The sequence below is a fragment of the Apteryx rowi genome, unplaced genomic scaffold, assembly GCF_003343035.1.
Source record: "Apteryx rowi isolate R43461 unplaced genomic scaffold, aptRow1 scaffold_18, whole genome shotgun sequence".
NCBI lineage: Eukaryota > Metazoa > Chordata > Aves > Apterygiformes > Apterygidae > Apteryx > Apteryx rowi.
Window position 1 is genome coordinate 5,416,795 of NW_020448085.1, and position 19,142 is coordinate 5,435,936.

Genomic DNA, 19,142 nt, shown 5'->3' on the forward strand with positions numbered 1-19,142 from the left:
AACTCAGTGGTTGGATGTTATTGCTGCATAGCCTTGGAACAAGTCATGGCGGGAATGCAGCCACACAATGCTTCAGTCAAATCCATGGGATGTCTTGGCCACTGGGATCTTTTCCCTGTTCTTTTCTTGCCTGTTGTTTTCCACTGTAAGTGATACACCATCCTGCTTTCTTCCTGCTGTTGGGTCATCTCATGAATGCAGGAAAAAAAAAAAATACTTGCAACAATGTTGTTAAGCATTTCCTCTCTCAGCAGAGGGGGCTTTTCAGTTTATAACATAAGCTGGAGTCAAGATTTCCGAGCTTTATTGCTATTTTTTTTCTTTTAGGAAAAAAGTTTCAGATAGATACCCTGGCAATTGAAAACCCAATATAATTGCTTGTTGAAAGTAAAAGCTCTTTTTTTAAAAGTCTGGAGGGAATTTTGGATCTCATTGAAGTTCGATTACTCTTTGAAGACTCTAGCTCAGCTCTTTCTATGTTTCCTTAGTCTGAGAAACTCACCCGAATTCGTTTTCTTGCTTCTCTGGTGTTAGCTCTTGTTCGTGCTGAGCAGTTCAGATTCTCGTTCAAGTATGTGTGATGGAGGAGGTGACTGTGTGATGGAAGATGGACTTCCCCCCAACACAGCTAACTGTTGGAATAATGGGTTAATCATGTTGATTAAATATGCTGTTTCTTTCCAATCCTATAACAAGCATGAGATCCAAAGGCTGTGATAGATTTCTTGTTTCAGTCACTCATGCTCTTACTGGTGCTGTCAGAAAATTAGAAATCTTATTTTGCCGAGAAGTTCATCTTCATCTGTAAGAAATTTGGCACCTGGTTTCAAAAGAAACACTTGGAACTCTAGGAGGAAATAAGGCTTCAGATTTTACTTAAGTTAAAAGTGAACTAAGCATCTCCAAATCACTTAGAATGTGGAATCCTATTGAAGAAATACTAAGAACATGAATGTGGTCCTATGAAATAACATATGTTTCAAAAGAAAATGTAGTCTTAATTCATAATACTACAAGTAGGGCAAAACTTGAAATACTGAGATAATTCCAGTAACCACATGGCACAGTTCCAGGCTGTAGCAAGCTTGCAGTAATGCTCATGTGTACAGTTCTCAACGGTTCCAATTAAAAAGTAAACCATGAGAAGCTTCGAGGTCACTTTTGTTACCAGTCAAATATAATTATTTTTAAACAAGGATTGGATTTTAAAAAATATGAAAAAATATGAAAATATGAAAACTATGAAAACTTCAGTTTTTCCCAAGAAACAGTTCTGTGAGCTATGTAAATAGAAAGCCTATGGATCTCCATGCTCAGAATATTACTTCTGCTAAGAAGCTGCAGCTATTTGTTCTTTAAATGAGCCTTCAGTCATCAGTTGCCAGTTCTATAAAATATATTTCACTTGTGGACTTTTCTTGATTGGTGTTTTCTATATAGAATTGCTGTAGTTTTTGGCCTATGGAGAATTCTTTATTTTGTTCTTCCCCTGAAATGGGAGGCTGCATCTGTACAATTTTGACAAGAGTCAGCAGAAAAGGGGAAAAAATCATTCATGACAAGTTTCAAAATTATTTCTCTTCATTAGGTTATGAAACCTATTTTGGAGGGATTTTTGAAACTTACGTTAAGCAACATGAGAACTTTCACTTCCAAAGGCTGTTGTTCTGGAAAAACAAAACATTTGGGGAATGACATGATTAAATCAGTGAATGAAAGTCAAATTTAAAAAATGCATATGCAAATGTTTGTACTGGAAAAAACTGAACTGACTTGATTTCTGACCCTAGAGATTTCCTTCAGCTTTGCAGGAAGCAATTTTACAGAAATATTACTGACTATTGACTGGCATTCAGCCTGCAGTGCAGAGAACTTTAAAAGGCTAAGAATGTAATAGCAATGCTTGCAAAATGCTTTGATGCTTTTTTCCCAAAAGAGGTACCTCAAATGAAGCCATAAAAGTTTAAAACAATATTCATAGGCAAATTACCAAAAACAAAGCCAGAAAAAACGCATCACATTACATCTTTTTGATTGTACTGATGGCTCACAGAGCTTGAGACAGGTCTTCCTGAGCAAGTACCACTGCTGAATAAATACAAGCTAACAAGTTTTCTGGACCAAGTGAGGATTCCTGTCCTAAGAACGCTCAGCAGGGCCACTTGCAACCTTGTACTTTTACCAGACAACAGACTTAATAAGATCATGAAGTATTGCTAAACAATTCACTTACCCTGGAAGGTGTGCTTGTTTTCAAACCAGATGAAAGTTAATAGCAAACAGTTTTTGTTTGTTTTTTATCTCAATCCTGGATCAAAGAGGCCACACCAAAGCAGCATTTTATAGGGTATTGTAGTCTAACCTCCTATATGTGGGCAGCTTTAGGATATAACCAACTGCTGAGTGGGAAATTTGATTTAGAAGACCATCCGTGTTTGGACTTCTATCCCCGGTGAAAGGCAGAAGTCCAGAATTTAGTTCAGAAACATGGGGGTTTGTGAGGCCCCAGATAGGGGATTTGCATGTAGAGGGTTTGAGGTGTCTTTGGCAGCAGGCTCTAAGGCAGGGCCAGGGGGAGAAAGCTGGTGTGAGGACCTAATATGGCTGTTGCAAGTGAAACAGAGGCAGGAGAAGACTTGCTGTCTCAGTAGTGTCAAGTATTCTCAAGGTCTCCTGCTGGGGAAGTGGTGGGGGGGAAGGAACAAGGGAAAAGATGTTAATATTTCAGCGCAGAGGGCAAGGGGTGGCAAGGCAGAACACCAGCAGCACCCAGCATTGTCCACACCACACCAAAAAGTTACCCTCAGGTAACCACCACTGAGGTGCAGGGTGGATTAACTCCTGCACAGCATGTTTGTCTTCCCTTTTCCCTGGGGAAATCATTGACTATTTGTTACTTTGTCTATTCACACTGCAAGGAGTTAACCTCCCTAATTTCCACTCCAATGTATGTAGGATTCAGTAGAAATCCATGTTTGAGGTCCCTAGGGGGAAACTTTCACCGTTCCAATGGCTATGCTACAAATCTGGAGGAGATGGTCTCAGCATGTTACACAGGACTCCAGCACCCATCTGTGATGGTTTGTAACTTGTCCCTGCAGCCTACCTTGACAGTCAGAGGGTGTTTCCCCCTCTCCACTATTTTGGAGGCTCTCCAGTATCTTATTGTTCCTAGCAGCTTCTGGCTGACCAGGTATTTGAAGCAAAGAAGGCTGCTGGGTTTACCATTTTTCCTTCCAGAAGATAGAGCTTGGAGAAGTAGCTGGGAAGTGCCAATCAACACTCATATCTTGTCAGAGGTGGAAAATGTGACCACCTCCCCTGAAATGCATGCAAAACCCTCCCACCAAAATGAATAGGACTGTTGGAGGGGAGGTGGCCTTGACAAGTGGGTACCTGGTCTTGGGCTGATCTAGGAGGTACCTTTAAGAGGGGTGGCAGGTTATGAAAGAAAACTGATCTCTTCTCTCTGCAACACCTTCTACCTCTTAATGTTGAGAGTGAAACTGAAATATGGCTATGAACCAGGGAAAACATGTTTGTACTCAGCAGACACTCTTAATACGCTAGGGCAAGAAGGGTGTAGTAGGAAGACAATGGGTCAAAAATCTGGTTTTTGCTAAATGACCTGTAATCACTTGTGTTTTGTTTGCCATGTAATAGAAAGGTGTGTTGAGGACTGACAGCTTGTATACATCCTGCCTGAATGTGACTCACAGAGGATTACTTTGTAACTTGAAGGCTCACGCTTTTGGCTGGGGTAGCGGGAGATGATGTGCTTAACTTAGCAGACAAGGTCTTTTCTGAATCCTGGCAGTAGGTAGTGCCTCTGTGTGTCCAGTTCTCACAAAGAAGTGATTGAGGGTCTCCATCCCAAGAGCATCTCTTGAGCCAGCTAAGATTGTGCTGGATTCTCTTCCTACTCCAGAGCTTTCCAGTATCTGACAAGTGGGACCCAGCTGTGGTGGTCACAGTCAACAAAGTATTGAAAGTATTGAAAAACTGTGATTTAGAGGAGGAGGTATCTTCCTGGAGGGAATCTGGTCCAATGACCTTCTCCCCTCCCCAGACTGCTGTGTTCCTGGAGTGGGAGTCATTATGCAGCATGTTTGAACAGGTGCATCCCTTCCCAGTGGTGACAGATTTTGTCACCAGGGAAAATATATGGCTGCTCTGACACTTGGTTGGAAGGGAACCTGCAAAGTGTGGGAGTGGCTTATGCCAGGGCACTGGTATATAGTGTGTCAGGGAAGTGAGGTGATGAATGCATTCCTCTCAAAGAAGTTGAAGTTCCCCAGTGTTTTTATATAAAAAGAACAACCGTTATGAAGGGCTTCTGGGTTGCTTTGTCTGGGTTTATTTTACTTAACAAAGCTCAGTGATGCCAATGTCAGTAATAACAGAAATGACACATTGTATCTGATTATACATCTTATATACTGAATTAGAAGAATTAGGAGATTAGAAGTGAGCTGCTGAAGTACTCTCTCTTAGAAGATCTCCCATGTCTTAGAACATCTCTGTCATGGCAAAGCATCTGTAGGAAAGGAAGGAATTCAACGCAGAGAGGTTTGGAGCAGGGCTGTTGTTAACCCACACGAGAATAGACAAAACATTCTTTTGAGGGGTCCTCCTTCTGCACCACGTCGTAATTGCAGCTTTCCTTGTTGAAAACTACTTTACATTTCTCTTTGTTGTAACCAACAGGAGTATGAAAGCTGTCATTGGCAAAGAAGAAGCAAATGTTAGAATGAGAGCAAAGATTCAATAATTTAGTGGTTCAGTGATTATACATTGAGCGACTGCTGAGTGAGATATCTCTGAAACTACAGCTAAGAACAGGTAGCTATCCTGAGTGCTGCACTGACACAACTAGATGACTTCCACGGCATCAGCTGGTGTCTTGCTGCACTGGGCTGTGTAGATGTACCCGTTCACTCAAAGCTAGCATAGGGATTTCTAGCACAGCACTTCAGTGTGACATAAAACATGCTGGGACCATCTTTATCTCTTTTCTATTAATTTTTCATTATTGCTAGTTTGCTTAGTTAGAGTGTGGTTTCTGTTTCCTGACAGGAGGGGTGTCACCTGAGCAAAGGCGATGATCATAATCAAGCCATTTTTGCTCTTTGAGAAGGTGCAATGAAAGAAAAGGTGAATGTTAGAGTGAGATGCCTCAGAGCAGAGCCCTTGTCACTCTATGGTCTCCATGTTTAGTGGAGAAAAGCATCTCCAGAAAGTGATTCTGATCATTATGGACCCTTATGAGGGGCCTCAGTTAAGCACCTGGTGGTACTAATTCCTTCTAGCCCCCACTTTCCCTGCCAAAGAAAGACTTCACTGCAGTCTGAGAGGAGTTTGTAGATGGCTTAAAGGTAAAGCCAAGTATCAGTAGGATGTGTCTGGAAGGGGCTGTCCATTCCCAGGAGGTAGGAAGTGAGCTAAGGAGAACACATCCAGGGATTTAGGTGATCAGGAGCCATATGTGACTTGCCCCAGCTCTGTGACATAGATGAGGAAAGGCTATCTTGTGCCTTTAGGAGTTCATTTATTCTTGACAGATGCAAACCCACAGTCTTCCTATGGGCAATGGTCCCACTGAGAAGTTCAAACTTACAGGGTGCAGCAACGCATTGCATCTCGGGTGCAGCTGCATCTGTAGCAATTTTCTGTCCTTGAGATTTCTCCGAAGGGGTATAGTTTTCCATCCAGGATACAGCCTGCACAACACAGCAGCAAAACAGAAGTTATTTAAGCTTCCACATAAAGGCTGAAAAGTTTAAAAATAACTGCAAGTCTCCTGGAAATTTTCTGTCTTGATACTGGTAAAGTAGAAGTCATTCTGCTCTCCTGGCTACTACCCAGACTATTTTGAGAGCCTGAACCTGTTTCCTCTCATTTCTTAGAGACAGTTTCAGTGTGACAGATCTGAGGTAGAAGTGAACAACCAAACAGCCAGGGCTGCTGTCTGCTGTCACAGTGTATTCGGAATTACCCTCAACTCCACTAGCAGCTTCATGTGCTGGACAACAGAACTAATATTGCTGCAACTACACCCAGGGAAACTTGATGCTGGAACCTCCTATTCAGGTCTTTCTGACATCTCCATCCTCCCTAAAGTTTCAGGCCCCTCCTGGCAGTTCCCCACAGAGCTCAGCCAATACAGAACTTTCCCTGTTCTTACCTTCATCAGATTCCCCTGGCTTGTTCATCTTCTGAAAACAGTATGCATCACCCAGTGCCACTATGATGCCCATTGCAAGAAGGAAAGCCAGAAAGCCCTTCTGTAAGAGAGAGACAGAGCCCATTGCATGAATTTAATTCCACTTTGATTATCTTTGTTTTGAAAAACACATGGAAACATTGTAAGAGGGAACTCCTAGATATTTCATTACACTGATGACTTTTTCCTTAGATGGGAAGAGACAAAATGCTCTAACATAAATGTGTTTGCAGCATCACTTTGTGTTAAGGCTCAATCTCTAGTAAAATCGCAAAGAACCTCAATACTAGTATACACTTGAAAGCCCTGTCAGACACTGTATTAGTGCTTTATTTATTGCCTTCAAGTCAGATTTAGCTATTTCTCCTGCAAACCACTGTGTAGCAGCCCATTGTTTTGCAAAGATACAGGCTTCCTAAAGATATAATGGTTTTGGATCATGCTCTTCCTTAGTCAGGGCCCTAACTTTTAAGCACAGCAGTTTCAATAAATCTGCCAGTGGAGTGAAGATCTCTGACTTAATTATATTCCAGCAAGTTTTGTGAAATGGTGACTGGGTAGAGAAGAGAGACACAAATTAGTGTCTTAGGGCAGAATTCCAGAGCTGTATGTTCTGCTTAGAAGCATGTGAAGCATCTTGTCAAACTGTGCACACATAGGTTTGGACAAGCCACAGTACATCCTTTGTMTTGCCTGATGGTGGCAACAGCTAAACATCTTTAAGATGTCAGCTTGGACCTGCTGAATGTCCAGGACTTAACTGAAAAGACCTTTGTAACTTTGTATGGGCTGTTATGCTGGGGTAGCAGGATTGAATAAGTGTGAGAGAGCACAGGATTATTTTGATTGTTTCCTCTGGATGGACAGCTTCAGGCAAAAGTTTAGGAATGGCCAGAGACTGAGAATGAGTGGAGGAACTTCTTTAAAATTTCTTGCTGTCACTTGCAGATTAGCACAAAAGCATTGTAAAAGAAATAGATCTTTTCAGTTAGTTCCAAACTCCAGAGACTGTTGCTTCTTGAAAGTGTGGTTAAAAGTAGCAGTGAAAGTCTTTGTTTTTAGAAACAGCTCTGCTGCCTACCTTGGGCGACTTGAATCATGAACGTCAAAAGACAGTGAAAGGTTCAGAAACTTAGGGACATGGTGAGCCAAGGTGAATTTCCTCTCTCTGCTGTGGAAGATGCTTGCTCTTTTAATCCCTGAAATACTGAAATGTTACAGGGTGTAGGGATATTTATGGTGCAGYGAAAGGGAGGAGAAGGGACTCCAGAATAGTCTGGGAAAGGTGGAATGCTCAATTTCCATAGTGGTTCTGCAGTTTGGAGTTCTTGAGGCTTTGGGGTTGAATGGAGCTGGTCACCATGCTCAGCATTGTAGCCAGAAAGATAAAAGTCAACAAGAGAGACAGAAACTCTTAAAACATGCCATTCCATGGTATCTGGCCAAAGCAAAATTGTCTAACTCCTGTACTGTGAAGTTATGAGAGAACACATAATATTGCAACCTGTCTCTGCTAAGCCTCCACATGCATTTGGCATGGATCTGTAAGGCTGTCTGCTGTACTGCTTGCTGCCTGGGGCTTTGTGAGTTCAGGGGATCCTGGCCTTCCACAGAGGATCTCGACATGTTTGGGATAGTGCTTGCTGTATGTCAGTTGCCGCGAGCTTGCTGAGTTTGGGGGTGGCCTTCCTCCAAACTGGTTCAGCTGTTTGCAAAAGCACAGGCCAGCTCTGCCAGAGGTCTTACTGTTGTCACTTATGCCTTTACTGCAACAGCTAGAATCCTTTTCTTTGCTGCCCTGGGCTGCTTTCTGTGAATGTTTTATCCTTTGTTTGCTCTAATGTTTGTCCTTATCTTGCTATTACTAAATATGCCAGTCAGATGAACTTGGACATGCTCCTCTCTCTAAAGAGCAAAGTTTTGGATCCTCCACTGAATCAACACAGAAAGAGAAGGGGAGGTCCATGGTGTAATTGGTGTCTGAACTGGCCTTATGCTGGAACGACCAAAGGATACATCATCTAAGTAACAGTTATTTAGCAGAAAAGGGCCCACATATAAGTAGGCTGAGTGCAGAGGGTATCAAAGCAGTAAGAAAGCACTGCAGAATCAGTATCTTTCATTAAAAATGGGAGAGATTATTAATGTTACAGTAATGCCAAGGAATCTTAGTTAAACATCAAGGTTGTGTTGTTCCAGGCTTTCCACTAACAAAGCACTCAAATATTTTTTGCTTCAGATAGTTCACTCCCTTAGAAAGGGGATGTCATCAGCCATCTTGCAGAACAAAATCTTCCGAACTGGATTTGATAGCCTTTGAAAGTGAATGAATTCATGTGGAATGAGATACCAGATCACCTTGTCCAGCTATGTTTTGTCCAACTGAGTATAGACAAGCCTTCAGAAAAGTTTAAGCAGAGAAATAAATACATGATAATTTCTCCATTTATTTACAAATCTATTTATGTAACAGAAACTACCACCTCCTTTGTAAAACTTCAGCCATTCCTGAGTTTGTCATCAAAGGTAGTATTTAATGTCTGTATGTGTTGGGATTATGTGGGCATAAATTAGCAAAAAAATGGGCCATAGGGCTTTGTTTATCTATTTAACAATGCCTAAATGATTCAGATTCTGCAAACACATTTGGAAGCTTGAAGAGCTGAATCAGGACATCTCTTGATATATCAAAAGAGAAATACAGGCTGAATACACTGTGCATTATAGATTTCATTGTAAAGGGAATGTATTTTATATGTATTTCACATCTGTAGCTTTTGAAAGCATGGTCCTAAGTGTTTACAAAATTGCAAAGACTTTTACAAAGGACGCATTTCTAAGAAAAGGATAACAGCAGGTAAAGGACCCAGCGGTATGTTTGTACAGCTTCTTGCAAACAATTACAAAACAAAGAACAAAATTCAGTCAGCTTCATAAATGTCTCATTTCCTTTGCATCTTCTAGCAGTTTTTTAATAAAATATAGTCACACTGAAAAAATGTGTAATTAAGTGATTCTCTTGAATACCCTTCTTTTGCAGTTTTGACGTGAATAGCTTTTAAAGATCTAAAACATTGACTTACCATTGTACAATGTGTGGATTCCAAAGTGCTTGAAGTCTCTGGATGAACTCTGCAGTGCTTTATGTAGAATCTGCAAGCAAATATTCTGTGGTGCCTTTATATTGAGCAAGTCATGTCTATAAAAATAGCTTGCTCAGCTCAAATGCAGTTATGTTGAAATTTCTGAGGAAATCACTGAAATCTGGCCAGCCGGTAACAAGAAAGTGTTTGATTCTGTAGAGCACTGACCCAGGCAAAGGGTTGAACTAGGAACTCTCTATTCCTTGTAAGGCTTATGATTAGACTAAACTCCTTTTGGATGAAATACAAGTACTGACAGGCTTTCAAGGTAAACTGACACAGAGAGCTGTAGACAGTATTATATGGTCGTTAGGTTGTCTTATTAGTCCAGGGGATTTTTGACTTTGGCAGGAATGCTGATCATTTCTTCTTTCAGTGGGCTGGGATGTGCTTAGAGGTGGAAAGTAGGAGCTTAGAGATCTTTTGTCAGCTCTTTGATGTATACTCATGTTTATTGCTACAATGTGCACTGTAAGATAACCAAAGGTACTTGGTCATTATCAGTATCAAAACCTCTTAACATTCAGATCTTAGTCAAAGCTGGATCACTTTACGACATCTGTACTTTTCCTCAAGTAAAAGAAATAATTCCTCCCAAGTCCAACACTCGTTGTTCCTGTGGGACTTTTCAGGCTTTGGTTTGAGTAGCTGTGATAGAGTATATGATCACTTTTATACATGCAAAATGCTTTCACAAGCAAAGATAAATTTCAGAGTGCTAATCAAATACTTTGGTTTCTCCTACTCCTGCAACCTCAGTGACCCTTTTCAGAATGAGATTAATAAACTGTAGCCCTGCCCTTGTTTCAACAACACATACTCCATTATAGATGCTGACAAGTAATTGGAAATTCATTCCCATGGGATACTCATCATCAGCTATAGGAAGTTTGGCATATCATTTTAAAATCACACTTAGAAACTTTGGACAAATAAAGACAAGAAAATTTTGTTTTATTATAAGCCAAATAATTATTTGTTTTGAGAGCAAATTAAACAATTCACAAAATGGTTGCAAATACTTTGGAGGGGTGGAAAGGAATGTTGTCGTTCATTTCCTCCTGTGTACGATGTATATCTGAGTACTAACAATAATTTAGGTTTTGGATGTATTCATTCCCAAGAATTCAGCAGGAGCAAAAAAATGAAGCACATCATGTCACATATTTCCATGATCTTCTTGGAGGAATTGCTGAGGCTGAAGTCTGTGCAGCTTTGATTATCATTGAGTAAGAAATACATAATTCATGAAAAGTTTCTAAGCGTTGCTTTTTACAGACTTTATAGCTGACTTTTTTTGTTCTGATAGATCACTACATGTTTTAAAACTTTGATTTTATGAAAATCATGTTTAGGTCATTGAGAAAATTCAATAATTTCATTTTTCATCCTTTGCTTCCTGCATACTACATAAAGTAGTCTTGTATAATCAGAATCTTTCTTTGTCTAGTTCTTTGTCTGTGCTTACGGACTGTCAGATGTTCTCTCAGATGAAGTACAGTGTTTCTAGTCTTCAGCAGTTTAGCACAGACTTCACTTCATTCTTGTAACCCATTTCTGAACAGTCCCAATTTGACAGTATCTCATTTCAAATCTGAATATATAACAAGGTAGGAAAGTCTGCCTATTCTGTGGAAATGACCCCAGATACTATCAGGGGAGATAATGCCTCCTTTCATCTATAAGTACTTCCCTGTGTATACATTTGAAGACTGATCTACTGTCCTAGGCACCATATTATTCGGGTGCTCAACATTTGCTTTCCATCCCTAAATTCTTTTGAGGGCTACTGTTGTTGAAATGGATTTTACATTTTACAAAATTTACATATTTACTTTGAAACCTATTTGTCCTGTTACATTGTTCAAAAAAATGCTGATATATGCATTTGATGTTCTGAGAAATAGCAGTAGGGGATGCCATTATACATTGGCTCCCACTAACTACTGATTCTGTGCCAACATTCTTGCTTACAGATGTGAAGTTTTTATATTTAGTCATCTTTAAAACATAGATTATGTAAGCACCTGTTAGGCAGAAAACCTTATTCTTCTGCCAACGAGTTCTTGATAAGCATGCTGGAGCCCTGCCTGCTGTGCTGCTAAGTATCTGCTGGTAGGCTGACATTCCTTCCAGTGCCTTTCAACCTCCGGTCTCAAGATATGCAGATTTTGCTTTAAAAGAACTGTTTCCTCAGCCTCTCCCTAAAGCCTCAGATCTGGCTACAACTCTAATGAGAATATAATGTTTGTGATCAGCTCAGCCATTTCTAATTGTTTTCAATACTTTTCTCAAGCTGGTAGCTGGATTACGAAAGCATACAGCCTTGAAGGCCTGCTGTCTCTGAATGCAAGACTCTACTGATGATCAGGAAACACTTTTAACGCTTTGTTGGTATGATGATTGCGAGTAATTTCATTCTTAGTGTTTACCTAGTTTCCCAGCTGAATACTGCTAAACGTGTCAGGTGTCTTTCAGCTTTTCATGAAGCATTTTCTCTGAAGTGTTGACATCTGGAGAAATCCCTGAAAAGGTCTTTCTGTTCAGACACCATGGTATTCTCTTTTTAGTACTTCGAAGTACTTTCCTGGAACATTCCTATTGGTAGCTCGTGTTCCTTTCGTGCATTTCTGCACCTAGGACAATGATCCTTCCCAAACAAAGGCTTAGCTACTACATCATCAAATGCAGGGGTGGGACCTATGATTGTCACCTAGAAACACCTTTCTGGTTCTCCAGTTTAGACTGGAAGAAAATGCAGATGGGTTGAGGTGAGGTAACTCAGGGTTCCCTAAGTCTGCAGGACTCTGTCTTGCTCCTGGAACACAACAACTGGACAGATATTGTGAACAAGAAATTGGTTTGCAGACATGCATTATACCAGTTCCTAGTGCAGAGGTTAAAAGAGAAGGAGGTTTGAAGAAGCGCCTGCTAATGTAACAGGTACAATGCCAAACTGTTACTAAAACATGCAGCATAACTGACCTCAAGTGCTCAAAAACCAGAAAGCTATTTTTAAAATCCAGAGTTTTTTAAAAAATAATATTTTGGATGTGGGGAAGGGGAAATCATTAGGGATTTTTTAGTCTGTGCAATTCATGTTTTCTAGCTTCCCTTTACAATCACAAAGACTGGAAATGGGACATTTTAAAGTTCAAAAGTGACTCCAGGTCTTTAGGGAAAATGCAAATGCCACAACAACATACTTTATAAAGATACAAGAGCTTTCAGTACTGAAGGCAAAACTAGCAACATGGACTTATCTCTGGAGGGAGGATTAAACCCAGTGTGTCTTCCCTGTGAACACAGTGGTTGGTTTTGATTTAGAGCACAGGTGTCACCCAGGTAGGCTCTTTGTAAGTGCAGATGTGGGGGCCTGAGCAAGGCAAAATCCAGAAGTCATAACTGAGCCAGATGTCAAAATAGCAATAATCTATTTTATTTCTGAATGATGTGAAGCCTCAGTTGTGTGATGCAATGTGGCTTATTAGTGTCAGTATCTGATGTACATCTGTGAGTTGCTGTGCTCATGAAAAGTTTGTGTTGTCTATCAAAGCTCTGCTAATATTGAGGAGGWGCCTGGAATATCCTCACATGGAACAAAAGGATCTCCTGAATACCGGTTCCTACAGATACAGGATGACAAAGGGTTATTTTCAGAAGCAACCATTTATCCAGTCTGCGGCAAAAGCTATTCAAACTGTCAYGTGCCTTCGTCTGTGGCCAGCTGGACAAGTAGGTGTCCCAGAGCAGCCAGCCCACGTTGCAGGGCTGGAACAGCAAGCAGTGCTCACAAGCTGGCTAACCACTGTGTAAAGCAAGGTGAAAGTGATTTGGTAAGAAGAAGTTAAATTCACCTTCTCTGACGGGTGTATTAAATCTTATCAGGTTTATTTGGGGTAATGGAAAGGAAGGTGATGCCATTTATCTTTGTCCTGCCCCCATAGTCCTGTTTTGTGGCCCCCTGGCAATTTGCAGCTCAAGCTAATCTGTTGTTATTAGGCCTTTTATGAAGTATATCTGTAGAGCTAGAGAGAGACAGAAAAGTCTCATTCCTCTGATTTCACTTCCAATCCATTCAAAAATCTTCTCATTAAATTGATGTAAAACCCAGTCTGGATGTTCTTCTTATATTTTAAGCCTAGTGTAGTTTATGCTGACATAAACTTACTGTAGTTTAAGTACATTCTCTCTCTGCTAAAGATAAATGCTAGAGAGACTCATTTTAAGTCTAAATGAGTTTGCACTGTCTTAAATAAACTAATTTCACATCATTACTGTTAAACTAATCCAATTCTGACTATAAACAAGAGTTTAGAATGATATTCTTGGAGGGAAACACAATATTATAACCTGCTATACTAAATATACTGCTGTTTTGGTCAGAAGAGGCTGCTTCTGTGAAGCAAGGTTGACATATATTCTGCAGCAGCAGACCATCAGCAGCAGTTAAAAAGGCATGATCCTGTAATGGCTTTAGAGGCAATGCTGCTCTTACAAGGAAGGATTCTCCCAACATGAATATGCATATACAGGACCTAGCAGGAATTCTTTGACAAGGCTCCAGAATTACCCTGCAGTTTTTATGCCCTTTGCAGCTGCCTTCAGCTGTTCATTTAAGTATGCATAATTCTGATATTTCCAATTTCAAATAAGAAGAAATATACCTTCCCCTCCTTTTTAAATATAAGATGTGTGTTCTGATTTCCATTACAAAAAAACGTCCCTTTCAGATTCTGCACAGCCAGAGGGCAGATGTCCTTGTGGGTGGGTTAATACTTGATGAGAGAACAAGTATTTTGCAATGTTCACTGCTGATTCTAATAAACATACATGCACCGTGCAGATAAATATTTGCTTGGAAATCACATAGATAAGTTTATATACATAGGAAATAGAATTTTTAGCTGCTGAAGAAAGTTAGAAACCTCCCATTGACTTCCGTAGTCTTCTGATTAGATCTCAGGACTTGAATCAAGCAAAGCACTTAAATATATACTTTGCTTTAGACATGTGGGTAGTTTCATTGTCCACAGTGGAGCCACTCCTTGTTCTCAAGTACGTGCTTGGCAGACAGCTTTGCTGGGTCAAACTTAAAACACAAACTGGGAGTCATCCTGCTCTGGATTGCTTTATCAACTATGATATATCAATTGGTATGGAGAGTGTATTTCTTGACCTGTTTCCAAAAGAGAGAGAACAGCATTATTTTACTAGTCCTATGAGTCTCTTGTTTCAAAGTTTTGCTAACGAGTGAAGGGGAAAACCATGGGACTGTGATTCAGGACCTTTTTTTTTTTCCCCTTGATTGTAATATTGACTTGATACATAGTTTTTGATGGCTCCCTTAGGTATGTCAGGGATTATGTGTTTCAGAGCTTATTACATGACTGTGAAGGACCACAGAACCCATAGATAGAACCTGATATTCACCCTCCCCCATTCTCCACACACCAGGCATTCCTACCCCACTCCACAGGGAACCAGTTGCAGGGTAATGGTCATCCTCTAAGACCATGGTTTTACTGGGAGAGGTGACCTTTGGGGATCAAAGAAGGTTCAGATCTATACGAGGAAAATGATAAGCCAACAAAGTCAAGTGTGTGCGAGTCTTTTTCCGGGTTCTTTTAGGGCATTAGCATAAGTTCTGCGCTGGATTTCTTTTTCTTCCTTTATGATTTCTAATTATCTGAAATGAGTTTATATTGAACTAAAAAGGAAATCTGTCATTCAACCATCTTGAATTTTTTCCTGCTTGCATGACAACATCTTCCAGTAAGAAAAATTTGTTTAATTTAATTCAGTGCAAGGCAACAAGGTCTTTTAAATGATGTTGTGTAATTATAGTCTGCTTATTTTTAACACACAGAGTATAATTAATTTTTTTATAGGAAAGGTGAACTGATTTTGAATCCCCTGAGAGGGACACACTGATAGGCAAGTGGTGTGTTCTGTCATTTCTGTCTGCAGCAGAAATGTTACTAATGTCATAGGCAGAAGTTAAAAACAAGAAACCCTCCAAAGTAAGAAAAACACAGTCTGAATAAACTAAATGAGATATTGTCTGGACCTTCTGCAGGTTATGCACCACAAACAAGCCAGTGGAAAGAAGAAAGAATGTTTCAATGGCTGAGGGCAGGAATTTAATCCTGTGTAATGATTCTTCATTCTTTTTGCCTTGAGAAAAAACAAATTGCACCAAATGTCAGCTATTTTAAGAAGCTTACCCAAGAAAACATAATAGTGTGATGCTCAGTAAATCTACAACCTGTTTCCTAACTCATTGTGGCCTACCCAACTGTACCACCAGGAGATGCTGACATAGAGAGATAACTGTGGGTTCAGGCCTATACCATATCTGTTCTGAAAGTCCTTACATATTTTCCAGGATAACTCTAGCATGAACTTTGTGAGCTCTGTATAACTTCAAAGTACATATTTGCCTCAGCAGCTATCCACTTATTTGGAGCATGGCTGTGGCACTAGAGTGATACAGGCAATGCTTTGCGGCAGCTTCACAGTTCCTTGTTACTTGTGCTTTCCAGCGCTCCTGCAAACTTCCTTCATTGGCACCTACAGTCTACAAGCTGTCTTACACGTGATTCCCAAGGAAACCAGTTCAGATTCATCATGGTATTCCAAGTCACCAGCACAGCTCTACTGGCTTCAACCTGCTCACATGGTCCCTGCCAACTCCTGAATGCCAGATGAACCGATGGTCATGGTGTTTTGAGCTGGGAAACAGGGGTATGTCTGGGAGAATATTAAAAGGCACAATTTTGAGTATAACACTGAGTGTGCTGATAATTCTAGTGCTGTTTTAAGGTAACTTGCTTAACTGGGTTTTGTCAGACTGGATTGCAGCATTGAGCAGTCAACCCTGAAGCAACACTACTGAGAAGCAGAAGAGGTCAACTAGGGGTTCAGCTTCATACTTCTGTTACAACAGAGTGTAAGATGGCCTTGCCTGTGCTCTGGACACTGAAACCACTATTTGCTGTGACCCAGTTATTCTTCCAGAGGACCTAATTTCAGGGAAGAGAGGGGAGAGGAGGCTTTTGTGGGGACTCCCAAGGTATGGCTGTTACTGTGATGTATCAGCCAGCACTGAATCCCAAGAAGGAGGCAGAAATACCTGTGGACATTCAAGGTTCCTGTGCCAGTCCAGTGACAGCACACTTGTACTTCCTTCTGGCTATAGACACTCCTTTCTATACTGTGTATGAGACACAGGCATCTTCAAGCCCTGACTTTGCCAGCCTGCCCCAAGTGCTAGTGGCCTGCAGACCATGCAGGAGCTGGAACCCGCTTCTTGGGCGCTGGGGAGTTTTGGTATTTGCAGGGTATGCGTAGCCCCATCTCACTCCACACTGATACCATGCCACACAACACAACATTTGCATTAGAGAGAGGAGTGGCATGGAAAATGAAGACCAATGCATGAACTGTATTGGCTTTTTTCTTGCATGACAGGGAAGCTTGTCTTTTTATTGTACTTTGAATATTTCTTTTGTTTGCATCCTGTTCTAACATTATAAAAACTTGTTTGCTTTGTGTTAGCTATCAAGAAACCTGGCTATGGTATTCTCTTTTCTTTTTTTCCATGTAAACATCTGTGAGTTTAACTAAGTGCTGTGTCTGTTTAAACTTTTGTTAACTCTTCAGCTGTAAGGCACCAGGAAGCAGCATTTCTGCCAAAGTTTACCCATAGATAAAAAAAACAAATAATTTTACCTAGGCAGCAATATGGCATCTCATTACCCTGGATTACCAAGAAGAGAGAATTACATTTTAATTTATATTTAATTTAATATCAAAACCCTACGTCTTTGTCCACTGTAAGCTGTAAATTCTTCAGGAACAAACATTCATGGGAACTTAGCAATTGCTTCATCCAAATAGCTTAAAAAATAAGTAAAAGAGAAAAATCATACCCCTCTAATAATCCTGTACCAATACAGAATATTTCATGCTATTTCATAATCTGCCTAACATGCGTGTTAGAAAGCATTCTGTCTCTAATACAGTCTCATATATCCTGAAAGTGAATGGGTATTGCATATCTAATGCCTCCCTTGAAACTGGTCATGTTTATGGGGATGTTTTCTGGACAAAGAAATCCCCTACTTGGTTTGAGAATAGTCAGGATCCATTCCAAAAGAAAATATTTGCCTTTAGCTCTGCAGAAGTTGTGCAGAGCGAGTAAGCTGCGTTCATACATACCGACTGCACAGTATCGGCCTCCAAATAATTTTCAAGCTTGTATCGTCTTGCTTTTAGCCTTCCACTGCCATGCTGCAGCTGCTGAAAGTCCTGTGCTGTCCCCTGGGCCTTTTGAGGTTATTGTGGATGCCACTGAGGATCAGGCCCATTGGAAAGAATAGGTGTCCACTTGTGCAAGAGTGTAAATACCAGATTAACTCCTTTGCTTTGCTAATACTTCTTGTGCTGATGTTCACAGATGTTTTCCTGTGAACATAATGAATAAGCTTAGTGGTTAAGATAACCTACACCTAAGTTGGTGATTCAGGAGTACTACTGTGCTCTTTGGTCTGGATAAGCACCCCAAACATCTGTTGTACCTGTCCTACCTCCTTTTCTCCCCATCCCATGCCTTGGTTTCTGCAGGAAGAAAGCTTTGGGACCTAGGCCAGGATAAATTCTGTGCCAGGGCACAGAATCCCTAAGTGTGCCAGGGTGAGCCCCAATTGCTGAATCTAAACAGAGTTAGTTTCAATCCTGCACTAAAGAAGCAAACTACAGATACATATTTACATCTGTATACCCAACTGAGTTAGAAAATCCTAGAGTCAGATGCAATTTCATGCATAATCCTGATGCTGTGTCTGCATGTAAATAAGCTTTCACACTAGAGCAACAAACTTGCAGCATTACTGCCTCCAGTTTAAGTGTTGGCTTACTAGTACCAAACAGGGGATTAATGGACCGGCAGCAGTCTGGAGTAGTGATTTTTTAGACAGCATTGACAAACAGCTTCTGCACAGGCAGTGGCTTTTTTCACCATGGAACATGACTGCAGAAAGTAGACTGAAGTAGGACCTAGAAAAGGACCATGAAGGTTTGTTATTCATGTCAGCATAGCTATAGCATCCCATTTTGCTGTGCTAGTTCTCCTCCTCCAGAAACTGGAGGGGTACCCAGGAGAAATGAGCACCAACTGCAGTATGTGTCATGTTGCTCAAATCTGTCTTGTGTAAATTCCCTTCAAATCCTTTGTGTCCTGTACTCTGGCCCACATCTGTAATTGCCAGGGGCCTTCCAGCAACCTTCTGACTGTCTGACTCCACCTTAAACAATTTCACTGCAGCCTTCAGAGCCCCATCAAGACACCTCTGACTCCTTTCATACTGCTGCAAATATACAAAGCCGAGCAGTTGTATGGGACTGATGAAGCTGCAGGAAACGGCAGTCTGCTATGAATTCTGTCCTTGTGTTAGGCAGGAAAGATAAGCTGTCCCACAGACAGCTCCAGGACATCCCTGCTCTAAAGGGTCCTAGAGAATCTGAGATGCACTGACAGAGATTCCAGTGCCACACACAAGTTGTAGAGAGGGAGAGGKAGCTTGGTGCCTAATCTGAAACTGTGTGGAAATGAGAAAAGTAATTTTCATGACTTGATGTTTCATTCCATGCCACAGAGCTTGGGGCTGGCATCAGACAGCTCAGCTCTGTGTAGTCTTACATGTTCTGTTTCTTCGCATGCAAATCAGTCCCTGGTGATATATGTGATTATTGATACCCTTACATCCCATATT

At 40.8% G+C, this 19,142-nt stretch overlaps 1 protein-coding gene across 1 annotated transcript; it reads right to left on the minus strand.

The window, feature by feature from the left end:
- Positions 1-4,364: 4,364 nt before the first annotated feature.
- LOC112963892 (beta-microseminoprotein) lies at positions 4,365-9,377 on the minus strand. Its single transcript, XM_026061337.1, has 4 exons — positions 9,307-9,377; positions 6,185-6,284; positions 5,618-5,720; positions 4,365-4,718 (listed from the first exon to the last, which is right to left on the minus strand). Exons 1-4 carry the CDS (start codon positions 9,307-9,309, stop codon positions 4,589-4,591), a joined length of 336 nt encoding a protein of 111 aa, XP_025917122.1. The 5' UTR covers positions 9,310-9,377; the 3' UTR covers positions 4,365-4,588.
- Positions 9,378-19,142: the final 9,765 nt, after the last annotated feature.

Coding starts and splice junctions, on each gene's coding strand:
- LOC112963892 (XM_026061337.1), bottom strand. Junction 5,721..6,184: donor GCCAGGGGAATCTGATGAAG/GTAAGAACAGGG, acceptor TGTGTTGTGCAG/GCTGTATCCTGGATGGAAAA. Junction 4,719..5,617: donor GCAATGCGTTGCTGCACCCT/GTAAGTTTGAAC, acceptor TGCCAATGACAG/CTTTCATACTCCTGTTGGTT.